The 12583-nt window shown below is 36.3% G+C and overlaps 1 protein-coding gene and 1 pseudogene across 1 annotated transcript; one reads left to right on the top strand and one right to left on the bottom strand.

The window, feature by feature from the left end:
- The window catches only part of LOC141847522 (uncharacterized), a 1877-nt pseudogene extending 913 nt beyond the window's left edge, over positions 1-964 (top strand).
- A 1190-nt stretch (positions 965-2154) lies between these two features.
- On the bottom strand, positions 2155-2873 carry LOC141848063 (uncharacterized). The gene has a single exon (XM_074736175.1). It carries the CDS (start codon positions 2694-2696, stop codon positions 2484-2486), a length of 213 nt encoding a protein of 70 aa, XP_074592276.1. The 5' UTR covers positions 2697-2873; the 3' UTR covers positions 2155-2483.
- Between the last annotated feature and the right edge of the window lie 9710 nt (positions 2874-12583).

Below are 12583 nucleotides of genomic sequence, written 5' to 3'. Positions count from 1 at the left end.
CACTTTAGCCAATTAATTTCTCATTCACCCATAATCGGTTTTGAGCAAATTAATAGTCTAGATTTATCTACGCGAAACGTAGATTTCGATTTTGAAGTCATATCAGACTTTCAACGATCGATGGCACTTTAATTTTGCCTTACAAAATCATATCCAACAGTAATTACCAACTAAAATAAAATCTTAATAAAAATAACAACAAGCACTATACACTACATATAATGGATTTATGGCATATAAAATGAAGGAAATCCAAGCTATGGAATTCTTGATCACTGTGAAGTGCCGAACAAAAAAAATCAAATAGAAAGGGATTCAGATTATTATCTCTTAAAGCGTAGGTTTAATCATACACGAAGAAAATCAAAAGGAGTCAAGTAAGAAAACTTCACCTCAAATGGAAGGGTTTTTTTCTCCATGGGGCGTCGGTGATGCAACGATGGTAGCGTGACCACGACAGCGCTAGCTACAAGGGCGTTTAACGACCACGATGTGCAGCGGCAGGTTTGAGGGTGGCGAATGTTGGTTGGGGAAAAGCTAGGGTTAGGACAAGTGGAAGAAGAAAGGGTCAACAACGGGGAGAAGGGTTCGGCTGCTACCTTTTAATTGCCATTTTTATAAAATGGTCCAACCAAATTTAGAATTTTTAAGTAAGTCCTTTTCCCAATGATATAACATAATTGATGATACTTAAATGAATTAACATGATTTGTATGAAAAGGTTAACTTGGATTGGTAATTTAGACTAATCGATAAGATATAAAGTTAAAATTGTACAAATGTGATAATTGAAGAAATGAAATATTAAAGTGAAAACTCTGAGTCTAGTCTTATACCAAAGTATTTGACTACCCACATGAGGTGTGATAACGTAAGTCATCCGCAATCAATATTTAGTTGTGTGATGACACTTTTATTGTCATTTTCCATTAGTGAGGGGGCTTTTAGCCCATACATCAAATGATGTTATTATACTTTGAGGGCACTGGCTCCAGTGGTTCATTTCTTTGTTAATTTATCAAATTTAGATCATTGATTATATTTATATATGTCGATACTCATATGATTTATGATATTTATCCATATTGATAATTTGTAATTCTACAACAACAACAACCAAGCCTTATCACACTAAGTGGGGTCGGCTATATGGATCCTTTTACGCCATTGAGCTCTATCTCCTATTATATCATCATTTATATTTAAATAAATTTTATCTTGTTTTATTGTTGCTGACCAAGTCTTTTTTGGTCTACCTCGCCCTCGTTTGATATGCGCATTTGTCATAGTTTCACACCGCCTAACTGGAGCATTTATCGGTCGTCTAAGTACATGTCACACCGCCTAACTGGAGCATTTATCGGTCGTCTAAGTACATGTCCGTACCACCTTAAACGTGTCTCACGAAGTTTTTCCTCAATAGATACAACTCCAACTTTCTCTCTAATGCTCTCATTTCTTATTCTGTCCATCTTCGTATGTCCACACATCCATCTTAACATCCTCATCTCCGCAACTCTCATCTTTTGCTCATGTACTCGAGTCATAGCCCAACATTTAGCGCCATATAACATGGCAGGTCTAACTGCCGTTTTATAAAACTTTCCTTTAAGTTTTAGAGGCACTTTACGATCACATAAAACACTTGATGCTCTCCTCCACTTCAACCATCCTGTTTGTATTCTATGTAAGACATCTCTCTCAATCCCTCCATCGACTTGCAAAAATGATCCTAAATATTTAAAACTCTCATTCCAGACAACTCATCTTTAATTTTTTTTTTATATTATAACTCAATCTTTAAATTCTAAAGAAATCTTAAATAATTTAATAATAAATAAAAAACAAAAAATTTAAAAAATTATATTATTCATGTTTCGAACGCTCAAAATAATTTCGAACTTTTAAGACGCACATAATATCAAATTCAAAAAGTTCATAGTCTTTTGATACTATTAAATTATTTGATTAAACTGGCACAATTGGTATTGACCCAACCTACAATAAAATCAAAGTCTTTATTTTCCATGCAAATTGAATATTTGAAGGCATCCCATTTCATTTCATTTAGTGATTGATGCCATTATCCACCTCGGAGTTTATTCTTCATCAATATTTTCTCTCTGTTTTGCAATTAGAAATTTAGAATGTATCTTAAAATATCCAAATATAGCATCATTATCATTTACACGGCAATAACGAAACGAACAAGCCATGTCGTGCCCAATACGTTTACAAGTCTAAATAGAAATAACGATGAAGCGGAGAACACGAAAATAGCAAGTTGGTACAAATCGCAACAGCTAACTAAATCTCTCAAAAAGAAAAAGAAAAAGAAAAAGATCGAACATGAGAAGAAACCCATGCCCTATCGATCACAAGCAAGCGACCGCCGGAGGCGGGGACCTATTTCTATTTACAACATCGAGACCACGACCGACCGAAAACAGAGAGATCGGGGTCAGGGACGTGAGGCGGCGAGATCAACCCATTGCTACAGAGGCAAGGGAGCGGAACCGAAGCGCGTGCGGCGGCGGCGGGGGCGGCGGCGGCGGAGAGGCGAATGGGAGACTTCGGAGGATGTGGAAGCGGACGCGACGGGGGAAGGGGGCGCCTTGGACAAGCTGCTCCAGCACACGGGCCACCAGCGCCGTGTACTCCTCGAGCAGCTCCGCTACGACGGCCACCAGTATCATGATCCCTCTTCTTCTTCTTCTTCTTCTTCGAAGGAGTCGATCCTCCAAACAGATCCCTAATCCGTTGCTAAGCTGGGAACTTTTGATGCGGAGATTGAGAAGACCGCCATGATTTTATATGGGCTCGGATTCCGCAGGATGAGACGAGAAGCAAATCAACGAGTAGGAGGAAACCAGTGGGAGTGGGACAGTTCACAGTTTGAACCACGGCTTTCCGGCCACTTTGATCTTATCCGCTTTCGAAATCGGACCAAAATACGTGGCGCCGTTCGGGTAAACTCAGATCCTGGGTCCCAGTTGCTCTCCAATTAGGACGGAGGCAGGAGGATGTAGATGTAAGTGAGTGGCAGTGATTCAGGAAGTGATTAAGAAAGCGGTGAGTCAAGCTAATTTATGATCGCTGTCGGTGAGGCTGCGGTTTTGCCGCTGGTTTTGGTCAATTGGATTAGGATCTTGAGTTTGAAAGTAGAAATGTTTGTAAAATAAGACAGTGCAAAAAGAAAGTATTTCTTGTTTAAAATGTCTTTTTATAAATGGTTTCATCGTCAGTGAGGCTGCGGTTCTGTACACTTTAAAATACGTAACGGTACGCGACATCAAAATCGAGATGCTTAAAAAAATTCCAAATACCTAAAATAATAAATATATATTTTTTATTTTTATTTTTATTTTTTATATTTAATATTATAATCCAATCTTTAATTTGCTAAATAAAAAATTTTAAATAACTTAATTATAAATAAAAATAATTTTTATTTTTATTTTTTTAATGTTTAATACTATCCTCCAACTCTTAAATCTTAAAAAAAAAATCTTAAATGACTTAATCATAAATCAAAAAAATAAAAAATAAAAAATATATAAAATATATATATTTACTGTTCTAAGTGTTTGGAATTTTTTTGAGCGCTTCGATTCTGATGTCGTGTATAGTCGTATATTTTAAGATGTGTAGGATATCAATTTTATATATATATAAATTTTGATATCTTGTGTGTCTGTGTACGCGTGCAACATCCACGATAGAAGATTTCGGGTGTCTGAAAATATTTTGAACATTCAAAAATATTCCAAACGTCTGAAATAAAAATATTACTATTTTATAATTCTTTTTTATTTATTATTTATTATTTTATTTATGATTAAATTATTTAAGATTCTTCTATTAGAATTTAAGGTTTGGATTACAATATTAAATATAAAAAATTTTTAAAATAAAAAAATTTTAATTACTCACGGGGTATACAAGAAAGAAGTGCAAGATAATAATCTGACATAGCCTGTGAGTACATAATTTTTTTTATTTTTTATTTTTAATACTTAAGATTATAACTCAATTCTAAACGCTAAATGATTTTTTTTAAAAAATAAATAAATAATAAAAATAAAAAATACTACTATTTCGGATGTCCAAAAATGATTCGAACATCTGAACTCTACTGTCAAACATTTTATATATAAATGATTTTATAGAAATGCTATGATGCGCAACGAGAAATTCGTGACCGTGTGCGACATCCGCGACCCACTGCGCGACGAGGAATTCGCGACCCGTGCGAGACACCCGCGACCCACCGCCGCTGCCGCCACCCTCGCCGCGTCATCCGGCCACCGCCGACCTCTCCCTCGGGCGCGATCGATGCGCAGCTCGCTGACGCTCCGTCCGACGTCGGATTCCGGCCAGATAGTGGTCGGAATCCGATGAATTTCGACTGGAAACAAGGTCGGTAGTGGCGCGGCTACTACCAACCACGATCGACCCTATTTTCAGCCAAATTCATCGGATTCTGACTACTATTCGATCGGAATCTGCCGCCGGATGGAGCGCCGGCGAGCGGCATGTCGATCACAGCCAAGTAGACGGCCGCCGGACGAGGTGGTGGCGGCAATGGCGATGGGTCCAAACATCGCGCACGGGTCGCATAGGATAACATTCTCGTGTGTATATATATATATATATATATATATATATATATATATATATATATATATTACAGCCTCGCAACGATCAACTATCATTGTTAGTCGTGGTCAAATCGTAAAATCATAATTGCTGATCGTGATATGCTTCTAGTTTAAAAATTGTAGCTAGGCGTTTGATCAGTCTCTTGTTTGTAAAATTGTGCTCAAGATTGTTTAGATCACGCTAGTGGAGCGAGAAGGACGTGCGTGAAGTCCGAGGGATAAGAAGCCGGGAGGAAGCACGCTCGAGGGGCAAAAGGTCGGAGTCGGATTCGGTTGAGCCTAACTCAGGTTGGCCAGAAATCACCCAACCGAAGATTCTATAAAAAGTCAACAAAAGTCAAAATATTGACTTTGACCAGAGAAGAAGACTTGGACCTTTTGGACGTGGCTGTAAAAAAAAAGGAGGGTAAAAAAAAAAAGATTTATCTTTTATCATATAATATAAAAGATAAATACTTAATTTTTATTAAGGATAATTCTCTTTATCTTTTATTAAAGATAAAGTTTATCCTTATTTAATCAACGCTTAAGATTTAAGGTTATCTTCGATCAATGGTTGGGATCACATCAATGATCAAGAGAAAATTCATCTATGATCAAAGATCCAGATCTATTCTCTTGGATTATAAATAAGACTTAGAATTCTAGAACTCAGATCATCAATTACTTTTGTCATTCTCTCTAAGTCTCTGTGCTAAAATTGTAAAGACTTCTTCGCCTAAAGGAGTTTTGTTTGAGCGTCAATTGTCTTCGAAGCAACGACCGAGTTACAACCAAGTTTTTTTTTTAAGAAAAGGAGTGTCTATTCTGTGACCTTGTTTAAACCGTCTATTCACCCCCTTTAGCCGGTCCAACCCGAACCAACATGATGTTTCCTCAGTTGGAACCTTCTGTTACGATCTCGACCATGTATCTCACGATCTTCAAGATCTTACACCGCTAGATGCTAGAATAACTCCGTGACTTGTCTATGTAAATCTTTAAGTATCTCATCTTGGGTGCTATGATCACGGTGCGAGATTTTCTCAACCATAACCTATCTGTCACGATCTCAACGTATCTGTCACGATCTCGACCATGTAGCTCACGATCTTCAAGATCTTGCACCGCTAGACGCTAGAATAACTCTGTGACTTGTCTATGTAGATCTTTAAGTATCTCATCTTGGGTGCTATGATCACGAGGCGAGATTTTCCCAACCAAAACCTATTTGTCACGAGGATGATCACGACAACGACTATCATTCATGAGATATATATAAGAGCTCTGATACCAACTGACGTAGTGAAAATTATTGAATCCATTAATTCACGCACAAATACCGAAAATAATCTTCTACAACCTATTGATTCTACCCAAGCATACCAGAAAATAGGTAATCAAACTCGTGTTTAGGGAAGAAAATGGTGCTATTGTAACTAGTATTAATCAAAATCTTCTCCCTAAATATCAACTAACAAGACGTTTATATAGACCCAAAATTCTAATTATAAAGAAAGAAAAGAAATTCTCCAAAAATATAAAAGACAAAAATTATCAAAAATATCCTAAATACAAAAATACCTTAAATACTAAAAAATTCAAAAATTATTAAAAATAGTATGAAAGATATTCGGATCCTTCTACATCACAAATCAATTCTTATTAGGTGTCATGTGATAAGAACTTGCTAAATCTAGAATCTAAGAATCTGTTAATTACTCTAAAATAGATGAAACAGAGAGCATATGTCTATCATCGCTATTTAAATTTTCTTCTTCCGCTATGTTTTCAACTTTGATGACCCATTTTTTCTCTACATTTGCTTTCTTTTTCTCTGGGCAATCTTGCTTGATATGACCTTTACTTCGCACTTGTAGCATGTGATCTCTTTCTTCTTTACTTCACACCGTAGCATGTGATCTCTTTCTTCTTTTTTGATTTAGATCGGGCGTTATTATTGTTGTCCAACCCATATCAAATCTTATTCCGACCATGTTCCTGGTTACCTCTCACCACAAGCCCTTCACCTTGTGAATTCTCATCGCTAGCTTTCTTTCACTAATGAAAGCCTAACAGAACACTTGTGACTTCCTCTAGCTTGAGGGTTTCCTTTCCTGACATCAGAGTTATAAACAAATTCTTGTACGCAGGAGATGATGGTAGAAAATTCAACAACATCAATGCTTTGTCTTTATCTTCGATCTTCACATCAATCCATTTTCAGATCACTTACAATCTGATTGAATATGTTGATATTCTAGCTTAGATCTGTGCCCTCTGACATTTTAAGCCCAAATAATTTTTATTTAAGATAAAGCTTGTTTATCAATGACTTGGACATGTATTAGTTTTTCAATTTTTGTAGATTGCCACAGAGCATTTCTCGTCCATAACGTGATACACCACGTCATTTGTTAGACAAAGCCTGATCATTGCCACCACCTTCGCCTATAGTTCCTCCCAATCTGTCTTTTTCATACCATCTGTTTTCTTTTCATCTAGTGTCTTCACTATGCTTTGTTGCACTAATAGATCTTTAACCCTCCTCTACTATAATTCAAAATTTCAAGTTCCATCAAACTTTACCATATCAAATTTCGTAGAAGAGATCCTAGACATAGTGTCTTGAGCTTTGATAGTAATTGTTGAGATTGTGCCACAACAATAATGAATAATTCGATGATTAAAACATAAGAGAATCGAGAAAAATAGAGAATGAGAGAGAAGAGAAGGCAAAGAAGTTAACATGGTTCAGCGATATGCCTACTCCATGAAAAAGACCAAGAAGAAGCCAAATAGAATTCTCTTTATCGTTTTAGGGCTAAATTGATCCTATTTATACACCCTAAGCAATCCATGATATTTTGGATAAAAGATGTCAAGTAATAATAGGAATTTGCATTAGTCGGTGCCTCCAGCATTGGGCACTGCCAAGTCGTGTCCAGGAACACGGTCGTGTCGAAGCCATGAAGCCATGCACTGACACGATTGGTCGTGTTTTTTAGCACGGTCGTGTCCAAGCCATGCAAAAGTCCTCAGTAGTTGACATGGCATGGCTGTGACTCTCGGCACGCTCGTGTCCCGTGTTGACCCAAATATGAGCCATCTCAACAAAGATCATGATATTCTTTGATTAGACAATTATTACTTGGACTATCACTAACTTAGTCGCAATTTCGAGATTAAGAGGTCTCGATTAGGCTAAATGTGATTTCATTTGGCCCAATAGTGATTTCATGATTAAAAGCTGTGGCTAGTCAGGTTGCGATCAATCATAGTGACCACAACCTGATAAATAAAAAAAGTTGAAAAAAAATTAATTCAAAATTGTTCAAAAGTTATATCAAGTTGGCCTCTTTTTTTTTTGTCAAAAGGTATATGGTTGCGAATAAAGTCAAAAGTAAATGTTTGCGAGAATTATCTTATCTATGTGGCAAAAAAAAGTGATAACGCTTATCCGAGGTGCCTTTCTACAATCCATCCTAAGACTTGTGGAAGAGTGGTAAATTACAGTATTGAGCAGACTCCTAGGTGGGAGGAACTTATTCTCTAAGAGAATGAATCTCAAGGGGATTCGAACTTTACTCATGTGTGGCAATTTTACCACTCGAGTACCAATTCAGCTATGTTCATGGGGGCTGAGAATTGTCTTACCTAATCAGTATCTTCAACAATTGACCAAAGGACACATTTAAAATTATAAAATTATCAAAAGACCACCTAACTTTTAGATCTTTCAAAGAGCATATTTATCACCCATTTTATTCCTCCCACTAATTATTGTGACAGTGATATTGATGTTCAAAGATCAACATCACTCACTGTAATATTGATTTTAAAAAACAACACTATTACATTTTAAATCAGTATTACAGTGATGTTGATTTTAAAATGCAATATCACATAGATGCTCTTCTTTAAATGCAATATCATCAGAGTGGTTGGCATCAGGGGTAAAATGAAAAAATGAAAAATAAATGTACTCTTTGAAAAATCTAAAAGTTAGATATGTCTCAAGATATGTCTTTTGAGAATTTTATAATTTTAAGTGCGCCTTTATAATATTATTACGTATCTTTTATTGGGTGTTGTGGTGGTAGAGAAAGTGAGCTTTTTTATCAAATAAAAAAGAGAAACAAGTGGGCTTCTCAAATTGGATAAAGCCCATGTCACAAGATCCAATAGGTTAGCGTTTAACATATTTTTATTCGCCAGATCCACCTTAATATTCAACCTATTCATATCATTCGTGATCGAGTTAGAGAATGTTGCATATCATCCTGCAAATGGAAAAACACTAAATGCATGGGTTACTGAGAAATTAGAGTTCCTCAATTGGAAGAAAATCTTCAACTCTTACTCCTTCAAAACTGACTTACATCTAAAGGATGATGCACTCACTTGTGTTAAAATATTCAATAATTTTTTATCATATGTTTTAGGAGTAATTTCTTTTTTTTTATAAACACATAAGTTCAATTTATAAATAAGACTCTTTAATTTTATTATGAATAATTCATCAATGTATAAAAGAAGTTAAGATTTCATATATTAATTAAGAATTGAGAGTTAATACAATTTTAATTTTTAACATAGTCTAACCGTCTCTTCAGTAAAAGATAAAAAAATCCACCACTCCAGCGGTTCCATATACGATCTCACGATCATATGTGAGGAGGTAAATCGAGAAGTTGCAGTTGGCCATTACGAGGAAGGACATTGTCTTGACTTTGTCGAGATTCAATCCTTGTCCACTTCAACAAGTTTGTCTCGCATTAACCAACTCAACTATATCCCGGAGGTTAGTCTAGTCATCTCAAGTCGTTTATTCATTGAGCAACTAAGATCTCATGATTATTTTGTCTCCATCTCCAAACATAAGTGAACAGATTGAATCCTCAGAAATCAAATATTTTTCAACACTTATTCCGTTTATGATACGACCCACTCCTAAGTCTAGAATATTGTTATTTCTTAATTAGTTCGTCACGAGACTGAATGATTTACTACTTGAACTAGAACATTCAGAAATGATGCGGATTCAATATGATAAATTTTTGGAGATCATAACTTTTGACTCGGATGTCAAAATGAGATGTAGTCAGTTGCTAATCAAACTCTTTCAGAGACTTCATTTGGTATGGTGTAGAACCCATATCGGTTCACTCTCGGATCCATCAAACATTGTTTAGTACTTTTTAAGGCTCTGAATATAATTTTTTTACTATTTATAATATTTTTTTAAAGATTTGAGAGTATTTTTTTACTTTTGCAAATTATGATTTTATTTTGGATCTATTTAAAGACATGTTTAAGGGGTTAAGATAGTTTTTAATTAATACTATTTACGACATTATCGTTTTCTTTCCCAAACATGAGTTTGATTGCATATTTTCTAGTATTCTTCGGTAGAATCAATAGGTTGTAGAAGATTATTTTTGATATTCATACGTGAATCAACGGATTCAAAAACCTAAAGCTTCCCCTATAGTTTCCTGTCATCAATCCAATAAAATATCATAAGATTGATCAAAATCCGATCCACCAAACTGAAGAATTTTAATAATTACAATAAGTTGACTACATACAAGTGCACTCATTGCAATCAAATAGCTCATTACTTTCAAGTTATTAAATATCCAGATTGGTGGGATCTAACACAAAATCAATTCTAAGCAACTGCATTGGTCGCTAAAACAAAGGAAAACAATGCCACTATAACATCAACATTGTTTACAACTACAAACATTGAAGGTAAGATTTTAAATATTTCTACATATAATTTTGAAAAATGCATGAATAATTGAATCTGGTGCTACTGATCATATGACATCCGATGTTGAATTAACTCACCCTCCCAAAAAATATCTTCAAAGTCGACAATTAATAATACTACTCTGCACTATAAGAAAATCCGAATTTAGCAACAGAATTAACGATGGAAGTTAATTTTTATTGCTAATTTAGCAATGGATGTTTATGTTCGTCGCTAATTTAGCGATAGAAATTAACTTCCATCGTTATTTTATAATTTAGCGATGGAAGTTAATTTTCGTCTCTAATTAACGATGAAAATTTATTTTGCGTCGCTATATTAGCAACAAAAATAAACATCCATCGCTAAATTATCGATAGACTTAATTGTCATCGCTAAATTAATGATTACTTTAATTTTCATCGCTAAAATCGTGATTTTTAGGGTTTCCATCCGAATCTTTTCCCCTCGTGCAATCGATCTCTCCCTCATCCGATCTCCGATCTTCTCTCCTAGAGAGCATGCTCAGGCCGAGCCCAACGCCGGTGTTCCCAAGTCCTCGGCCTTTCTGAGTCTCCGACGTTCTCGATTCTTCACGATTTTCGGTAGAGCTATCAAACGGATCAACCCATGATGGAGCAGATCAACCCATCAGAAACTCATTGTATGATGGGGTGGGGCGGGCCAACCCATCAACTTGGCGGGTTGGAAAAATCTCCAATCTAATCCAACCCAACCCAAGGCGGATTGCGGGTGAGGAGAGCCAACCCACGGGCCTCTCAAAAAATAAAAAAAAATAAAAAAATATTAAAAATTTTAAGTTTGGATTATAATTTAAACATGTCAAATTGAAAATTTTAAAATGGAATTGCAATTTAGATGGATCAAGGTCACTAGTCCATTAGATTTTCTATTTTAATTTTAAATTAAAAAAAATTTCTCAACCTGCGGACCAATCCAAGCCCGCCATGGGGCAACCCACATAGGTCACGGGCCTAAGCAGGTCGACCCACCTTAACCCACATTAAAATGAGTTGATAAAATTTTAACCTAACCATCCGCCTAAATTATTTGACTGGACGGGTCAACTTGACAGGTCCAACCCAAATTAACAGCTCTAATTTTCGATCGGTAAGCTTTTCCTCGATCTCCTCTCTCGTCAGTTTAGGGTTTGCTGACATCGGGCTTGGCCTGGGCATGCTCGCCGACGTTAGGCCTAGCTTGGTCGAGCTGACCGATGTCAAGTTCGGTCTGGGCTAGCTCGTTAGTGTTGGTCCTAGCTTGGTCGAACTCGCCGGGTTTGGGCCTGACCTGGCTAAGCTCGTCGGCCTCGAGGCTGACTTGGTTGAGCTCGTCAGGGTCGAGCCCGACCTGGCCGAGCTCGCCGACGTCTGTTTAGACCTGGTCGAGCTCGCTAGCATCAGGTCTGGCCTGGCCTAGCTCGTCAATGTTGGGCTTAGCCTGGTAGAGCTCACTAGCGTTTGTTCAGGCCTAGCCGAACTCGTCGGTGTCGGGCTTGGCCTGGCCGAGCTTGCTGGTTTCTGTTCAGGCCTAGTCGAGCTTGTCGACGTCGGGCCTGGCTTGGGCAAGCTCGGTTGGCTTGAATAGTCTTCGTGTCTATTATTATATTCCTATTTTAATAAAGAACATTGTTTCTATTTCTTACTTAAATAAAAAAGTTTTCCATTTGACTTTTAGTAATAATTATTGTTATATAACTTTGAATGGAGTTCTTTATAGGACCGGAATACTATGTAATGATATCTACGTGCTAGATAATTCTAACGAGGCATTCAATATTGAAACGAGTAACAAGCGTGCTTGAAAAGATGATCAGTTAACCTCTTACTCGTGGCATTGTCGTCTTGGTCATATAAGCAAGAAATGCATGTCTGAACTCCAAAAGGTTAGTAGTTTAGAATCATTTGAATTAGATTCATTTAATATATGTGAATCATGCTTAAAGGGCAAGATGACTAAGTTAGAATTTTATGATATTTTGTTGATTCATTTTGGGTTTCTTGTGGACAATTAAATGTTTAATCAACATAATTGAATTACATTTGTGAAATGGTCTATTTTTAGATGATTGATATAATTTCTATAATTTTGATAGTTAATTTGATATTAATTGAGCTTGATTTCTTGTAGGGTCCAAATTGAACCATGATTGAGTCAAATGGGA

This window comes from Curcuma longa, chromosome 16 (genome assembly GCF_044706935.1).
Source record: "Curcuma longa cultivar G26 ecotype Majalengka, Jawa Barat chromosome 16, ITB_CL_G26_1.1, whole genome shotgun sequence".
NCBI classification, from domain to species: Eukaryota; Viridiplantae; Streptophyta; class Magnoliopsida; order Zingiberales; family Zingiberaceae; genus Curcuma; species Curcuma longa.
Note: the sequence above shows the minus strand (reverse complement) of the source record. Positions and strands in the feature narration are given on the sequence as shown.